At 44.3% G+C, this 17,500-nt stretch overlaps 1 protein-coding gene across 1 annotated transcript in view; it reads left to right on the top strand.

Moving 5' to 3' along the window:
* LOC119571427 (sodium- and chloride-dependent betaine transporter-like) overlaps positions 1-17,500 on the top strand; it is a 31,006-nt gene that overhangs the window by 10,630 nt on the left and 2,876 nt on the right. Inside the window, exons 7-13 of the mRNA XM_037918733.1 lie at positions 172-382; positions 702-895; positions 2,639-2,822; positions 3,118-3,355; positions 4,139-4,361; positions 4,771-4,880; positions 5,129-5,416. Of these exons, the coding sequence (XP_037774661.1) occupies positions 172-382; positions 702-895; positions 2,639-2,822; positions 3,118-3,355; positions 4,139-4,361; positions 4,771-4,880; positions 5,129-5,416 (1,448 nt within the window). The remainder of the gene's footprint in view (positions 1-171; positions 383-701; positions 896-2,638; positions 2,823-3,117; positions 3,356-4,138; positions 4,362-4,770; positions 4,881-5,128; positions 5,417-17,500) is intronic.

The raw sequence follows: 17,500 nt of genomic DNA, 5'->3' as shown, positions 1-17,500 counted from the left end.
CCTTTGACTTAATGGCCGATCACCTCAATTTTCTTATTTTACCCTCCTTTTCACAGGATATACCCCTACTCTCCTCCTTCCCCATGCTAAAAAAATAACTACCTCCCCCCTCCATCCTTCTGCTGTACCTGTTTCTTTCTAACTCCCTGCCTCCTTCGTCCTTCCTTCCAGACTGCTTCACCGACGCAGAGGCCGAGGCGTGCAAGAATTCCTCCCTCGTCTACTACAACCGGACCTGCCTCAGCGTCGGGGACTACTGCGGTCTGGCTGGCTTGGGGGAGTTCAACAAGACCCACTGCCACGACCCCGCCAACGGGTCGGCTTGGGTCAGACCCGTCGAGACAGTCCTCACGAGGATTTCAGCCAGCGAGGATTATTTCAAGTGAGGGAAATTTCTTCTCTGTTACATTTAAAGACAAATATGAAGGTTTACAATGTATTTTTATCAATAGTATTATTGCGATGATATAAAGTGGTTTAGAGAATAGAAATATGTTTAATTCATATCGCAAAAAATCAATTACGTCTAGTAACTCTCAAAGGATATCGGTTCAATCTCTATTAGAAACACAACAATAGTGTATGTTACGATCGAAACCAACTTGCAACCTCTGATGAAAACAGGAAATGAAACCCCACACGTGAAAACAGAAAAACTAAGCCCCCCCCCCCCCCGCCACCCCCACCCCCACACACTGCAGGAACCGCATGCTGGGCGTCACGGGGCGGTCCTGGGACGACATGGGCGGCCTCAGATGGGAGCTGGTGGGCTGCCTGGCGCTGGCGTGGGTGATCGTGGGCGCGTGCCTGGCCAAGGGCATCAAGTCGTCCGGGAAAGTCGTCTACTTCACCGCCCTCTTCCCCTACGTCATCCTCGCCATCCTCTTCGTCAGGGGTAAAGCGAGGGGCTCTGAAGCTGGAGCTGCCTTCTGTTCGTATTTGCATATTCCCTATCCGTATTCATGTTGACAAATGAAGACAAGGTTTGAATGAGAAGTAATATCTTCACAATACAAGAGATGTATTTGACCGGATGTATTTCATGTATTTCTGACGAGGATATAATCGAAACCAGTCAGATACATATCTTGTATTGTGAAGATATTTATTTTCATTCATCCTTTTCTACATTCACCTATTCGTTATTTTTTCATGAACTGATTTATTTATCCATGTTTGTTTATTCAGTTGTCTCTATATCTATTCCTTTTCTTATATATAGATAAGGGTGCATTTACTTTTTTTATCTTACTTTTTCTTGCTTTCCCCTTTAGGCCGCTTTCACACCAAAGTGGCACGTCATACGTGGCATGACACGTGGCACGCCACATATCTCATGTACAACTTTTCAAATCCATAGTGATTATTAATCAAAATTATATAAGAATGTTAAATACCAAAAAAGGAAAAGTTTAGGAAGTATGGCATGCAAAGAGTAGTTTTGAAGCGTGTAGATATCCATCCGCCAGACCCATTTGACAACAGTGCCTCAGTCGCCTTGTGAGTGAGGCTTGGGATGAGAAAGTAATCAAGCGCGGTCATGCCTCTTCCAGGTAATGAACCAATTAACATAACATTCAACAAACTATGGAGAAATATAAACGATTGTGTGATACAACATCATTTCAGTACAGTAACAATACTCTGCATAAATAAATGAGGGGAATTTTTGGTTTACCTCATACTCCAATTCATTTATATCGTACGCAGTACGAGAATGCTGTCCATCAAAAACGGGTGTATCAAGTAGGAGTGCAGGTGACCCTATATTGATGCACAGTAGTCTCTGCTCGGAGTCACCCCAAACTTAACCCTCCCACTCCCTGGACAAAGAAAGAAGGGGGTATTGGAACAAGTCCCCCACCTTATTCCACTGTGTGACAATTAAATGATTGTCGCAAAGTTCCTTAGTACTTAGGACCATCATAACATCATCATCCTCCAATGTTCCATCTTATGAACTAAGTGAAAATAGCCTGACACGCACCATGTGTAACCTTGGTCCGAAATCACCGTGCCACGTGTCACTTGCCACAGGCAACATGTCATTCTGGTGAGAAAGTGGCCTATTTTTTGCTGATACAGTACAGGTGAAAATTACCGATACAGCTTTAATTTTTTCGAACCTAAAGTTGATTCAAAATTGAAGAAACTATTCCTTCCTTTCACATCCCTTCTTATCTTTCATCTCCCTCCTTTTACCCCCCCCCCCATCTTATCCCTTGCCTCCATCTATTTACTTCGCCATCTTACCTCTCATCTTCCTTTTACTACCTCCCCTTCGTATCTCTCATCTCCCTCCTCTTACGTAACGCCTCTTCTCTCCGCTTCTTATTTCTCATCTCTCTCCTCTTATCCCTCCTTCATATCTCTTACTTCTCCTCCTAATCTGCCATCTCCCTCTTCTTATCTCTCATCACCCTCCTCTTATCTAAAACTTCTATTCCCCCCTTACTTATTCCGCATCTCTCTTCTTTTATCCCTTTTTCGTACCTCGTACTTCCCCACCCTGTCTCTCATCTCCTTTTGCTTTAAGCTTCTTCTCCCCCTTCCTATCTCTCATCTCTCTTCTCTTATCCCTCCGTCTTAGCTCTTGACCTCTCCTCCTTATCTCTCATCTCCCCTTTTTTATCTCCAGGCATCACCCTCGACGGGGCGATGAAAGGGATCGATTTCTACTTCCTGCAGCCGGACTTCTCTCGCCTGAAGGAGGTGGAGGTGTGGAGCGACGCCGCCATTCAGATCTTCTATTCCCTTGGCGTCTCCTTCGGCTGCCTCATCACGCTCTCCTCCTACAACAAGTTCAACAATAACTGCATGAGGTTCGTGGGTCAGAAATGAGAGAAATAGTGATAATGGTGGTAGTGGTAATGATAACGTTACTACTGCTTCTACTGCTACTACCACTTCTGCTGCCACTACTGCTGTTACTGTTGCTAATATTAGATTTTTTTCCGATTATCCACAACTCTTCTTTCTTCATAAGTTGGTTATTTCCCCGGTCTATCGTGGTGTTTACTTCACACGTTGGTTAATTTTCCCATTTTCCTTTTTTTCCTTCTCTGCCTGACTCTGTAATTGACCCATTTATATTTTCACCCCCCCCCCCGCCCCCAGAGACGCCATCATCATCGCCTTCTCCAACTGCTCGACCTCCGTCTTCTCCGGCTTCGTCATCTTCAGCATCCTGGGTTTCCTGGCGCAGGAGCTCGGCGTGGAGGTGAAGGATGTGGCTTCCTCGGGCTCTGGTTTGGCCTTCATCGTGTATCCTGCGGCAGTGTCCCTGCTGCCCCTTCCGCAGCTGTGGTCTGTCCTCTTCTTCGTCATGCTCATCAACATTGGCTTGGCGTCGCAGGTGGGAAGCCGGCCTCGCCTTTTCCTTTTTTCTTCCTCGTATCCTTGCCTCAATTGCACACTTTTTTATTGAGTATTAATGTTGTTCTTGTTGCTGGTTGACATCTTTCTATGTTGTTATCATTATTTTACATCATTCTCTCTTTATTAGTAGCAGCATTTTACATCATTTTGTTTATTTTACATTAGTTTTTTTCCTTTTTTTACTTGAATTAGATTATCTGTTCTTTCTCTTGCACTCTTGTTTTTTCTTTTTCGTCCCTTTCTCATCTCATTCCTCTGATTCACCATTTTTTTGGAATAAAGAAAAATGGTGCAAGGTAATAAGAAATATTGCATATAAGTAATACAAAAATCCAGACATGTGTGAATATAAGTATTAAATTTGATCAGAATAAAAAGCAGACGGAGAATCAGAGCATCCCAGACCCGCGGGTGAGTTGCCAAATTTCCCTTTTCTGAGACTTTGACACATTGTATGTTCCACGATTTTCTACATTTTCTACGTTTCCTATTGTATGTTATTTAAAAAAATGCGAATAAGATACCAGACAATTGCTATAGTTTGCTAGAAACATGACATATCCTCATCATTATACTTGTGACGAATTTCTGCATCTGTATTGTTAATACATCGAATGCGCACACGCAGGGACATGCAAGAGAGGAAAAATTAAGTGAAACGTTATATTACGGCACGAAAGACGAAAATGAAGAAACCAAAAGAAAATGATAAGAATCTTCTATTATTAATTTTTATTCCATTTCTCTGTCTCTGCCTCAGCTGACGATGGTTGAGACCGTGACCACTACCCTGTTCGACTACATGCCCTCCCTCAGGCACCGTAAGCCCCTCGTCGTCGCCTGCGTGTGCTTCGTGATCTTCCTGCTGGGGCTTTCGATGTGCCTCGAGGGCGGGATACTCATGTTCGAGCTCTTCTTCTGGTACTCCGCCGGGATCTCCGTCATTATCCTGGCCATCGCGCAGATCGTCGGCTTTTGTCTGGGTTTACGGTAGGCTGGGCGGAGGGAAGGGGGAGGGGGAGGGGATGCTGGGTTGTTGGGGGCAGTTGGTGTTCTTGTTTTAGTGGAACTTTTCTTACGTATAATGCAAATGAATTTACACGCACACATGCATGAACGCATGTACTCACGCAATACATTGCACACACACACACAAAAAAAAAAAAAAGCAAAAAAAAAAGAAAAAAAAAAAAAAAAAGCTAACCACAAGCCGTTAAACAGATTTCATGCTAAGCATCCATTATCTTATCTTGTGTACGAAGTTATTTGTGTAAAATGTAACGTTTCTTGCATCCGCTAGTTCTTTGTCTTCTGTATCTGTATATACTTTTGAAGGTCATTTTATACGTTCACTCTCTCCCTCACCCCCCTTTCTAACTCCATCCCCCCCAGGTTTCCGGAGATTCCTGAGTAACATCAAGGAAATGGGCGTATACATCCCCGCCCCTCTGAAGGCCTACTGGCTGGCTACTTGGGTCTTCATTACACCCGTTATGCTCGTGGTGAGTAGCGTGAAGCAAGTTTGAAAATTGGAAAGAAAATTTAGCTGAAGTGGGCTTAAGGTGACAGATGGCTGTACGTATAATTTGATTAGTGTTATGTCAACAAGGTTGTTTCTTCTGATGACTGTTTGTGTATAGAAGCATATATACGCGAAGCCGTATACGAACAGACACACATTCACTCACACACCCATAAAAAAAGGAAAGGAAAAAAGAAAAAAAATGCTCTCACGGCCCATCCTTCGCAGGTGATCTGCTTCTTCTACATCTACTTCTTCGTGCCGGCGTACTGGGGCGACTACGTGTTCCCGGCCAACATCCAGATCCTGGGCTGGCTCCTCTCCGCCTCCTCCATGGGCCTCATCCCGCTAGGAGCCCTCGCCGCCATCTGCAAGACCAAGTCCTTCAGGGAACTCTTCCAGACCTCGCCTGACCTGTGTCCTGCGCACGTCAGGTCACAGAGGGCGGCGCAGGAGGAGAGGCCTGCAGCTAGCTTCGAGTATGACAACGCGGCGTTTGAAGAGACGCAGAATAAAGTGAGTGCGGGAAGGGTGCGGGTGGGCGGGGTTGGGATGTGAGTGCGTTTATTCGGGAGAGTGTGGACGGTGTTTACGGGAGGGTGGGGTGTGTTACAGGTGCATGCTTGGTGCTTTTGCATGTTTGAAGAAATGCGCGCGCGCGCGCGCGGTTTTGTGTGTGTGTGTGCGTGTGATACTGTAGCAACACGACTGTGCAACATGTAGGTTGGGTCACATCAGGTCCAACAATCCTTGCTCTCTCACCGCTCACTGTGAGACCTGACTGGTTGACACGGACACCTCTCGGATCTCTAATTGGTCCACAAGCTCCCCTTGTTTCCTGTTCGCCCCCGTGTACTTAAGCTTCAGGATCAGGAACCGAGATCCCTGTAGGTGGGATTGTATCTCCTCTGGCCTATAACCAGGGAGTTTCATCTGTGTTTGCTGTGCGTGGCACCCTTGTGTGACGGGAATCCTGGGGGTTGAGCGATGCCGTGCTATGCCATTTGGATATCAACATGCCTTTTTCGTCTCTTTTCTGCAAGACAGGTGCCTAATCCTGGTCAGGTCAATAAGCTGAACTCCTTTGGGAGGCTAGGGTCAAGCAGTCATTCCCTTCATTGGCCTCACAGGTCCCACCCATGCCATTAATACGAGACAGTGGCTGCATATACCCTCTCACCACCTGTAGCTGTTAGACAATGAACAGGTTAAAGAATCGCTATAACATGTGGCAACCAACCTTAAAATATACATGATTTGACACAAAAGATGACGACCCATGCAAGGAATTGACCATGGCAGTCACACTGATGCAATTTAAGGCTTCTAGTGGCCCAAGTCACTGCTGGTCCCAAGCCCGAATAAAATAGAGAGAATGATTACCTAAAAAAGGTAACACCGGAAACTCCCCGTGGAAAGGAACTGGGGACCCTACCACGTACTCACTCCAATATCATCACAACATGAAAACTACAATTAAGTATCATGCTGTGACCATGGCGGCTCAAACATAAACCTACCGTTAAAAAAAAAAAAAAAGTGGCCTGAAAAGATCAAAAGGCTGACTCTCTGAGAGCTGTTGCAAAAATGACATGCCAAAGAAACCAACACAAAAACATAACATGTCTGTCGATCAAACTGTCCAACAATGGACTCTCGGGCTGGCCTCTCCAGGCCTGCCCCAAAGCAGGGAGAACCCCAACATCCCTTCAGATGTCTTCCCTGACCGAGATGGGAATACAAGCCAAACCAGCCATTCCCACGACCTAAGCTCCGAATCTATAAATACAACCTAGGCGGGACAGACTCTGCGGCAGAGTCTGGATCCTCTAGGTGTTTTCCTCAGTTTACAGTTCCCTACCCACTCCGGTGCTCTATGTGCCAAATACGGTCACCACCAGGCTAGCTGCAAGGCCAAGCCCAAATATAGCGTCTGTAGCAAGGTGAACAGCACTAGGGTGTGCCTTAAGGCGCACAAGGAAGGCCAAAGGGACGCAATAGCTGTGCCAAGAGGCATCATGCCGGAGCCTGGCCTGCTCTGTGGGGAAAAAGGCGGCCCTCTGGAGACAGAGGCAATCAACCCCTTCTCTATGATGAGAAAGATGTGACACTCCTGTTGACTGCTGCCACTGCAGTGGAAAAAACTTTGGGGAGGTCAAATGAGGAGGCAGAGAAGGCAGTCAGGGTCGCCATGACAGCAATGACACAGACCGTTGTAATCCTGAAGGGAAGAAAGCTGGACCCATCCAAACCAGTTCTTACTTCACCACAGGGCGAGACTCCCCTTCCTGCTCCAACCTTGGCTGAACCTTCACAAGCAGAGCCAAAAACAGACTGAAACAGTGCAGCCAGAACCAAAACAGGTTGAACCTACACAGACAAAGTCAGCAGAGGCCGAGACCGCACAGGCAAAGCCTGAAAAACGAAAAGCCCAGCTAACAAAAGTCAGAGCTACCAAAGCTTCTCTACTTCCCAGTAGACCCTAGCTAGCCTGACTGGAAACTCTGAAACAGATAAAGATCCCTCAATCAGCGAAGGCTTCAACATGAAGTTGTCAGACTGACATGTTTTGGGTGCCACTATTGCTGGGGCATCCAACTCTGAATCTGAATACAATGACATCATTAATGATACAGATGTAAGAGTAACACATGGCACACAATCCAAGCATACTGCAGTGGAACATCAATGGCTTTTCTCCAAGAAGTGCTATTCTCCACTCCATTGTGCAGTCAAGGAACACTGACACTGTCATGCTCCAGGAGACGCTAACAAAGGATATTGTCCACTTCTCAGAGTATCATGTCTATGTGTTGCCAAGCCCAGCTGGCACCAAAGGCTTAATCATCTATGGCTTTTCTCCAAGAAGTGCCATTCTCCACTCCATTGTGCAGTCAAGAAACACTGCCACTGTCATGCTCCAGGCACTCTCAAGCTGTACAATGTGTACAGCAGGCCAGGCTGTAGTAGCTTAGATGTAAGCAAGGTCTGTACTATGACAAGTGGTCATAGGGGGAGACTTCAATACACACCACCCCATACAAGCTCCCTGTGAGAGATCAGATGTGGCAGGCTATCACATATCTGAAGGGCTTGAGTCATTCCAGGAGATCGCCAAGAGCCAATGCATGTCAAAGGAGGGGTCCTAGACATCACCTTTGGAATGCCACGGGGTAGAGTCTACAGTCCAGCCCTTTTCAACACCTAATGTCTTGCATCCTCAGCATACATCTTCCAGAGGTGTGCAAGATCATCTGTGCAGACAATCTTGCAAAACATCTCAGGACAGGAATAAAGATCTCTGCAGCCAAATTGGGTATGGGTCTGATATTTAATGTACATGGTACAAGTCTGCGTATCTATGGAATGGACCTAGAGTGAGTTCAGTTCTTCCAGTACCTTTAGGTATGAGTCGACGAGAACCTCTCTTTCCAAAAGGAAATCCAGTACCTGGTTGACTGAACTAAGACAAGACTGTCTGTCATGATACAGGAGCAAGACAAAAAGTACTAAGATCATTCTATGTACATGCCATCTGTCTTATTCTGGACTATGCTTCTGTCACCTGATTGCTACCAAGCCAAGACTAAGAGAAAAACTGGAGACAGTCCAAAATGAAGCTCCCAGGATCATTGTGGGTGCCCCAGGGGGACAAAGGTCCTCAACCTCTGCATGAAGGCAAACCTTCTTCCCCTAGACTCATGAATTGATCTAATGGCAGCACAGTTCTTTTCCAAGGTCATCTAGGCACTCCAGAACACTTATATCAGATAAAAAGTACTCAGATGCCTAGAACTAGAATATGATTGACTGATTATTTCAAGTTATCTGCCGCATCAACAGTTAAGGTCATTAGCGACAAATGCCTTGATAGATGGAAATATTAGAATATATAAAACTTTAAAAATCTGTCAACAAATATCTTACAAATAACAATAAATATACAAAAAAATCAAAGCATAAATATTATGCTGTAAGTGTATAAATTTATTTCATAAACATTATGCATAATTAAATTTTATTGAAAACATTAGTCTCCCTAAGGAAACTAATATGTCACAATCATCCCCCAATACATTTTTCAGTGTATATGGGGGAGACAAGTACATATGTCTTTGGTCTGAGAATGTTGCACATCTTTCCACTACATGTGCGACCATTAATGGCTCTTGGCCATCCCTCAAAAAGTGCTTCACTTTTAGCCATCATCGGCCATGAATTATTTTGTGTGCCTGATTCTTAGTCTTGTTAATACAACTTCTATTTTTCGGTTGGGATGGATGCTGGTCATTCAACTGCCAAGCTCAGCTCTAACCTCTCGCAGTTTGTTTCTAGAGGTATGCCTCCATTGTTCCCTCCATTTATCATGAAGATAACTCCTGATGCTTGGTTTCAAGTCGGTGTGTGGGAGAAAAATGAGTATCATAGAGTTGAGGGCAGCTACTTTGGCCTTTCGATCACCTCGCTCATTTCCAATTATACCAAAATGTGCTGATACCCAACATAGAGTTATCTTTTTACATGTTGACATCAGTGCAAGTCAATCCTGAACCTCCCATACCACTGGATGTGATGAGTTTAAGCTCTTGACTGTTTGCAAAGCACTACGAGAGCCACAATATATTATAAGAGAATTGTGTAAGTTCTCTAGTCATCTTGACTGCTGCAAGGATGGCATGTAACTCTGCAGTGAGATTGGGGCTGCTAGAGAAAGACTGCCAAATGCAGTCTTCTGCTCACTGCTGCACCATTTTTAGATTTCGAACCATCTGTATATATTGCATCTGATCTTTGGTACCAAGAAGTGTGTTGAAGAAATCTCTTTCTGACTTCTGCTTTGGATCTCTCCCCTCTCCCTGTTCAGACCAAATCCAGCTCGACTTGATTAGTCCAAGGGAGGAATTGGGAAATTCCAACAGCCAGAAACTTTGTGAAATTCAAATTAAGATGTTCCACAAGATTCCTAATTCTCCTACCATAGGATCGACTATCCTCAATGTGGTTGAAAACCAATCTGGATGTAGGAGATCCCAGAATCCTTTGTAGTCTTGTGTAGTAAATCAGATTCATGTAATGAAAGAGGTGGTTCTCTGCTCTCAGCATACAGGGACTCCACAGGTGAAGACCTGAAAGCCCCTGTACAGGTTCTGAGAGCTTCATCATGAACCAAATCCAACATCTGGAGAACAGTGGGAGTTGCAGATGAATAAGCCTCACATTCATAGTCAAGTTAACTTTGAATAAGCTGTCGTGCGGTCTGCACCCCAAGATATAGCCTTCACCTTCAATGGACAAATTGCAGTAGGTTTGCCCTTAAATAGAGGGAAGGATGGAACTTTCCTCATTTGTGGAAATGGATAGCCATGGTCTTGCTTGAAGAATGTTTGAACCCATGGTATGTTGCCCACTGCACAACCTGATTTATTGCAGTCTGCATGTGTCCTTGCACTTCCTGTATGCTTCCTCCTGAGCAGTACCATGTAAAGTCATGCACATACAGATAACACAAGGCAGCACTTGGAACAACATTTACAATTTCATTTATAGCAATGGCAAACAGGAACACACTTAAGACACTCTCTTGTAGGACTCCTTCCAGCTGATCTTCTAGGTTAGAGAAACTGTTTCCCACCCGAACATCTAAACTTCCTGTCAGCAAGGACAGTATGAAGGTAATGCTCCTCTTAAACCAATGTCATACAATTTCATGAGTATGCCATGCTTCCAAGTAGTATCGTAAGCCTTTTCAAGGTTCAAGAAGACTGCTATCATGTGACGGCGCTGTGAGAAGGAATTCTGTATAGCAGTTTCCATCCTCACAAGTAGATGTGGTCGATCTCAATTTTCTAAAGCCATATTGATATGGGGTCAGCAGATTTTCCTTTTCTAGCAGCCATGTCAACTTTAAGTTTACCATTTTCTACATCAGCTTGTAGATGAGCTGGTGAGAGAAATTGGTCTGTAATTCCCTGGTATGGAAGCATCCTTGCCAGGTTTAGGGACAGGAATGGTTATAGCCCATTTCCATGTGGTTGGCACTATGCCCTCCCTATAGATCCTATTGAATAGGTCCAACAGGAACTTTTGGGAGCTCTCCAGTAAGCAAAATATTATTTGGTATGGAATATCATCACTTTCTGGGGTAGTCTTCAGTCCTACTGAAGAATGACATTGGGTGTCACTCCTGTTCAGCCCAAAGAGTGGAATATCGGGCAGTGTAAGATGCTCCAGAGGAGATCTCTGCCATGAATTTAGCTAGCTCATAAGCAACATCTTTTTTGTCTGTGAGGGTTATGCCATCTATCTTCAGAGCAGGTGGTGTCATGGATGTGCTCTTTCCAGCAAGTGAGTTCATGGAGACAGTATGTCTCCTCGATTATGTCCGTCTAGCCTCCTTTAGCACTTGCCTGGCCTGGAATACCATTCACCTCCTCCAAAAGTATTGGAAAGTTGTCACTTCCATTTAAGTCTTCCATGACCTGCCAAGTGAAATTCACTGCCCAAGCAGATCTTCCAAATCATCTATGTTGAGAATATGTGAAGGAAGGTAGATGATGCTTGGAAAGGAATATCCTGATGTACCATCACTGCTACTCCTCCATAAGGTCCATTATCAAAGTTCCCATAATGGGCTTGAACTTGGAATCCTGTCAGGGAAATTGGATGATTTTCCCTGGTCATCTCTTGTAGGCATATACAAACTGGGTTACATGAAGCTCTCAGATGTTACAGTTTTTCCCATTTTGCATGAATTCCCTGACAGTTCCACTGGATTAGGGTATCTAGTTCTTCAAATTACCTCTTCATAAGGTGTTTGGCAGCACCTGTGGTTAAGGCCTGCCCCACACCTTTAGGCTGTCCCTTTCCAGGATCTTGGGAGTACCTTTTTAAGGGTTGTTTACCTGTGGAACTAGTTTCCACAGGCTTTCTTTGAGCAGGCTCAGTATGTCTTTGCCTGAGCAAAGGACGGACCTGAGCCTTTGGCTCAGGTGCATTCTGTGTAGCAGCGGAGGCTCCTGTGGATGTAGTGCAGCTGGAGCTGTCCCACTGAGGTCTTTGGAGCTCTGCCTGTTGGATCCAAAAAAGACCCCCACTCTAAGGAGAACACTCACCAGAGACAGTTTCAGCATCAGGGTACTGAGGTTTAAAGGTAGTGGCAGAATGTGTGGTGTAAGAAGTATTGGAGGGCAAGTAAGTAAGAAGTATTGATGGGAAGGATGGGCTAGAACCAAAGCAAAGGACTTACCTGGCTGTGGAAACAGTACACGTCGCTTTGCCTCTGGAAAACTATCTTTCTCCTTGCTCCTTATTACCAATACTTCTTTTTCAAATGTATACCTTTTACTTTGCTTTGATGAAGCTTCATGATGTTTGCTGTGGTAACAGCATTTTGGACCCAAACAATTGTCATCTTCTTGATGACCCCCCCCCCCTAACAGAGCTGTCTTGTCACGGTGGGGGACTTGAGGTCCCAATGATCTGGTGAGCCAGACCAGAGGGATACCCACACTGGAGTGAGGGATATGACAAAATGGCTTCCTAGTGCACCAAGACCTATGAGAGGGGATGGTACACCCACCCTGGTTCATTCCATCTTGGACCAGGGAGAACTCTCCCACGTGTTTGCCGTGTGTGGCATCCCGTATTACCAGGAGACAGGAGTCCTGGAGGTTGAGCGATGCTGCACGCTGTGCCTTGCAGCTAACAACACACCTCTTTGGTCCTTTATTCTGGTCAATCGGCTGGTCAAGTATGGCTAGGGTTATGCAGGCACTGTTCAGTTGGTAGTGCATAGGTCCCACGACTGCCATCAGTACTGTAATAGTGGCTGTGTATATTTCCTCACTACCCCTGTGGCTGTTGGGAGATTTGAGCCTCAACTATAGCTCATGGACTCCATGGTAGGTGGGAGAGGGGTGAGGAAATAAAGAATTCTAATTTGTAGGAGTTCTACAAATTTACAAAGGATTAGCTCTCTCCCTGACGCCCTACAAAATCCCCTGCCATTCCCTCTGGAATTCACTTTCATTCTGGAACCTTTCCAGTTTCCCAAAGGGCAAGAAGGGGGAATCGTAAGGCTCCCAAAAACGTAAGAAGGAGAAAAGCCTCCCAATCATAAGAAAATCTTATCTGGTAACTATAAAAATACCCATTATAAAAAGTAGCATTAAAAATTGGGGATCAGTCAGGAAATCTTGATTTTTTTGAAGTACTTTGGGAAAATGTTGAGGTTTTTAAATTGACCTCACATCTAAACAGGAGATGGTAGCCTATACTGGGGTTTCGTCACTAGAGAGATGACGTCTGCATGGATTGGACTTTTGGGGCTCAAGTTTCATGTTCTCCCAAAAAACACCAATTATTGTAAGGAAGGGTTTTTTCCGAGCCCTGATGGGTATTTATGAAAACTGTTAAAAGAACTAAAGAATTTTTAAGTGTCAAAAAAAACTTTTTAAGAAGAAAGTGATGGTTTGGAAGAGTCAACCCCTCTCAAAATTTGAAACTTTATCCTTTCAGAATCTGTTAATTTGGAGTGGTACCCCCCAAAGGTAAAGCCAATATCCCCAACCCTATGCGGTGCTTCCACTGCCGGGGTTTAGGGGCAGGAGAATCATGCTTTTTAAGGGAAAAATGGAAAACCAAAGAGTATGTTAAGTGGGGTAAAAAACGCTCATAAGAAATAACAATTTTCGGGCCAATGCTGTTCCCACTGCAAAAAACCCATGAAGCTTTTTCAAAGAATATAAAAGGTAAAAAATTTTGAAAAAAGTTTGGTAAAAAAGGGCAAGGAGAAATTTATTTTTCCAAAAGAAAAAGCAATTGCCCGTGTGCGTTTGCCACCCAGATAATCCTTGCTCAGTTCTAGCCATCCCCCCTTCTTATACCACACACTCTGCACTTCCTTTAAACCCTCAGCCCCAATTGCTGAAATACCTCTGGTAAATTTTTTCCACCAGAAAGGAGTAGGAGTGAGAGGTCTATTGAAGAGCTCCTCCCCCCAAAGTAAAGTTTTGGAGCCATCTTTTAAAAGGCTAAAAAAAGGGCCCTCAACGGGACAGCTCCAGCTGCCCCCCAAAATCCAAGGGGCCTCTAGTGGGGCAGAATGCTCTAAAAAAAAGGCTCAGGTACACCCTTTTTCCCAGACAAAGGAATCCTGAGCCTTTTAAAAAAAGCCCATCTCAAAGGGGGGTTTTTGGGAGCCGTAGGCGGGGGCTCCAGGGGCCCACAACAGTGACAGTCCATGACCACATCCCGGGGGCCCTACTACAGGAGAATGCCCCTAAAGCGGCTCAGGTCGTCCTTTGCCCCGGGCAAAGAAATCCTGAGCCTGTAAAAAGGAAGCCTGTGGAAATATTTTCCAGGGGTAAAAAAACCCCTCAAAAGTTTCTCCCAAGATCCTAAAAAGGGACAGCCTCAGGTGGGGGAAAACCTTTAACCACTGTGCTCCCAAAACCTTATAAAAGGGGTAGTTTAAAAAACGGGATATCAACCGGGGAATTCATGCAAAAGGGGAAGAGTGCAACTCTAGCTTCATAAAACCCCAGTTGTATAGCTAAAAGAGTTATGATGGGGAAACGTCTCATTTCATTGAGAGGATTTTCAAGTTAAAAAGCCCATAAGGGGGAGTTTGCAATAAAACCTTAGGGGGGAGTAGCAAAAAGGGTACGTCATATTTTCCCTTTCCAGGCCATCCCCCTGCAGACAACACGCGGGTATAGGCTTTGGAATAGGCTTGACATCCCATTGTTACTACTACCTTCTTTAAAATAATCTCGACAGAGATTTTTGGAAGATGTATTTGGGCAATTGCCAATCCCTTTATTCTTTGGGGATTTCAGGGGTTGGTATACCTCGGGGGAGACACTTTGTGCAACCCTCGGGGAAAGGCCCTTTGGGCCCTTTGTTTTTTAAAGAGTAGATGCTTTTTTTACTGTACAGGAACTTCCACACTTTTCCAAAATTCAAATGGGACGTCGCATTATAGATATCAATAGGCCACCTGATTCCATTTAAAACTTCATTTGGCAGGTCAGGGAAAAGCCCTACTAAAAGTGATATCCCCAACTTTTAAGGAGGGAATGGATTCCAGAAATGGAGTCAAAGTGCAAACATGTGACTGGAATCTTTTTAGATCAATGCATATTGAAAGGTCTGTAAATGTTTTTCCAGTGTGTTCAAGATGGTTAATACTTCACTCACAAATTCATTTTGCAGCAGAAGACCCTTTCCCAAAAAGTAGTGGAGACTGTAACCCTCCAAAAACATGGTGGTCTGATAAATCCCACAAGCTGTCAGAACAAAAAGGTGTTTTAAAAGCGTTGAAATGACACCCCGCATTGTAACCTTGTCGTTACAAAAAACCCAGAAAAGCCGGGGCGAGTGCTAAAGGGGGCCCAGCGGAGTCGGGGAGACGAATTCCCCGATTAATTTGGGGCCCCCCAGAGGGGGTTGGGACATGGTGTGTAAGATCGTAAAGACTTAAATGTCACCACCCTGCTCTGAAGATAGCTGGCATAATCATCCAGACAAAAAACGATGTTGCAAATGGTAGTTAAATCCATGGCAAGATTCTGGGGCCTTTTCTTAAACCGCCCAATTTTTTCTCTCAGGCTGAACAAAAAATACACCAGTGTCATTCTTCAGTAGGATGAAACAGAACTATACAACTTGTCTTTTTTGCGCAAGGGAAGGGGACCTTTTTGCAGTCTGCCTAAATGTCCAGGAAGTATGATATTCCATCCCAAAAGTATTCACTGGAGAGCCCCAGAAGTTCCTTTGGGACCTTTTCAATAGGTTATAGGGAGGGCCATCTGCTGGAAAGAGGCTAAAATCCTTTTCCAAAACCTGGCAAGGGCCCCACCCCAAAAAAAATACGCCCCAATTTTTCTCACCAGCTGCATCTGCAAGGGGGATGGGAAAATGGTAAATTAGTTGACATACGCGGGAAAAGGAAAAAGCTGCCCCATATAAATTTGGGGTTTAGAAATGAGATCGACCACGAGGATGGAAGCTGTATACAGAATTACTTTGTACGCGTGAAATGTTTTTCTTTTTTGCCCTTGTGAAAGGCTTATGATACTATTTGGGAGCGGGCTACTCATGAGCTGTATGACATTGGTTTAAGAGGAGCATTCCCAACTTCATACAAAGCTTCCTTTCTAACAGGAAGTGTAAAAATTCGGGTGGGAAACATTTTTTCTAACCCAGAAGATCGTGTAAGAAGCCCACAAGAGAGTGTCTTAAGAGTGACCCCGTTTTCCAAAGCTATATATGACATGAAATTTTTTTTCTAAGTGCTGTCCCCCGTGGGTGACTTTAACTGTACTGCTAGGAAGAAGCTTTAAAGGGTTGTAAGGGGGAAATGAGCTGCAATAAACAGGTTTTACAATGGGGAACAACAGGGTTCAAAGGAGTCCCACAAGGGGGTTCTTAAGTGTGAATGTTTTCCTTTTTTAAATAATCATAAAATTTGTTCCAAGGGTGTCTCATATAATCTGTATTGAATGACTTACATTACAGGATGTGCAAGGGCACATGGAGACCGCAGTAAATTTTGGTTTTTCAGGGGACCCAAAACCATAGGTTTAAATTTTTTCCACGCAAGACCATGGCTATACATTTCCCCAAACGAGGAAAGTTTATCCCTTTCCCCCTGTTTAGGAGCAAAACCCACTGTAATTTTTCCCCAAAAGGTGAAATACTTGGGTTTTTAAATTTTTTACTCAAGGCTTACAGGGGCCCACATCGAAAAATTTTAAAAGTAAGGCTACAAAAGCACTTAGATTTTGCGGGGTTTTCTCACTCTATCTTGGGGTGCAGACCGCACAACGCTTCTGTGCTTACCGAGTGTTATCGTAAAATTCTTTTATTCCTCTCGTTTTATCAAATGCCCACAGTCCGGGGGAAAAAAACCATTCCCCTTTCCCCGATGGGGGTTTTTGAGGAAAAAAGAAACTTTACCCAAAATGTCGAAAGCACACAGAGGTTTTATCTACTGGGGGAAACCCCAGTTAAAAAAAACAAAAAATTTTGTGGGGTTTTTTAATCATGTTGGGAAAACCCAATATTTTCAATGATTCAAAAAATTCAAAAACCCGACGAAAATTTCTTTACAATAAGTACTTAATAGAGATACTTTTCAATCTAAAATTTTGTTTCCTAAAAAGGGTTTAGGGGCTTTTCTCCTTCTTACTTGGGTTTTGCCATTAGATTTTCCATTTTCCTTTGGAAACAAATTCAGAATAATATTAATTCCCGGGAGGCCGGGGATTTTCAAGGTCCAGAGAGGCTAATTCTTTTAAATTTGAGAACCCTAAAATTTGTTTTTTTCACCCCGGAAAACTCTTTTCCTTGAGCCAACGCTTGAAATTTTTATCATGAGCTTTCAAGAAAAGAATAAAACCCCTCCTAGAAAAAACCCCTGCCAGGGTGAAGCGAACCGAAAGGGCCCGCACCCCTCCAAGATATTTTGAACCACTTTACAAATGGATAGTTTTCTGAAAAACCGGGGAGGGGGATTTAAGCAAGGGGGCCCCAAAATCCAGAGGGAAAGGACAAACCTTCACCAAAAAACAATGTAACTTAGCCCCTACCCCGGGT

The sequence above is a fragment of the Penaeus monodon genome, unplaced genomic scaffold (assembly GCF_015228065.2).
Source record: "Penaeus monodon isolate SGIC_2016 unplaced genomic scaffold, NSTDA_Pmon_1 PmonScaffold_622, whole genome shotgun sequence".
Classification (NCBI taxonomy): Eukaryota; Metazoa; Arthropoda; class Malacostraca; order Decapoda; family Penaeidae; genus Penaeus; species Penaeus monodon.
Note: the sequence above shows the minus strand (reverse complement) of the source record. Positions and strands in the feature narration are given on the sequence as shown.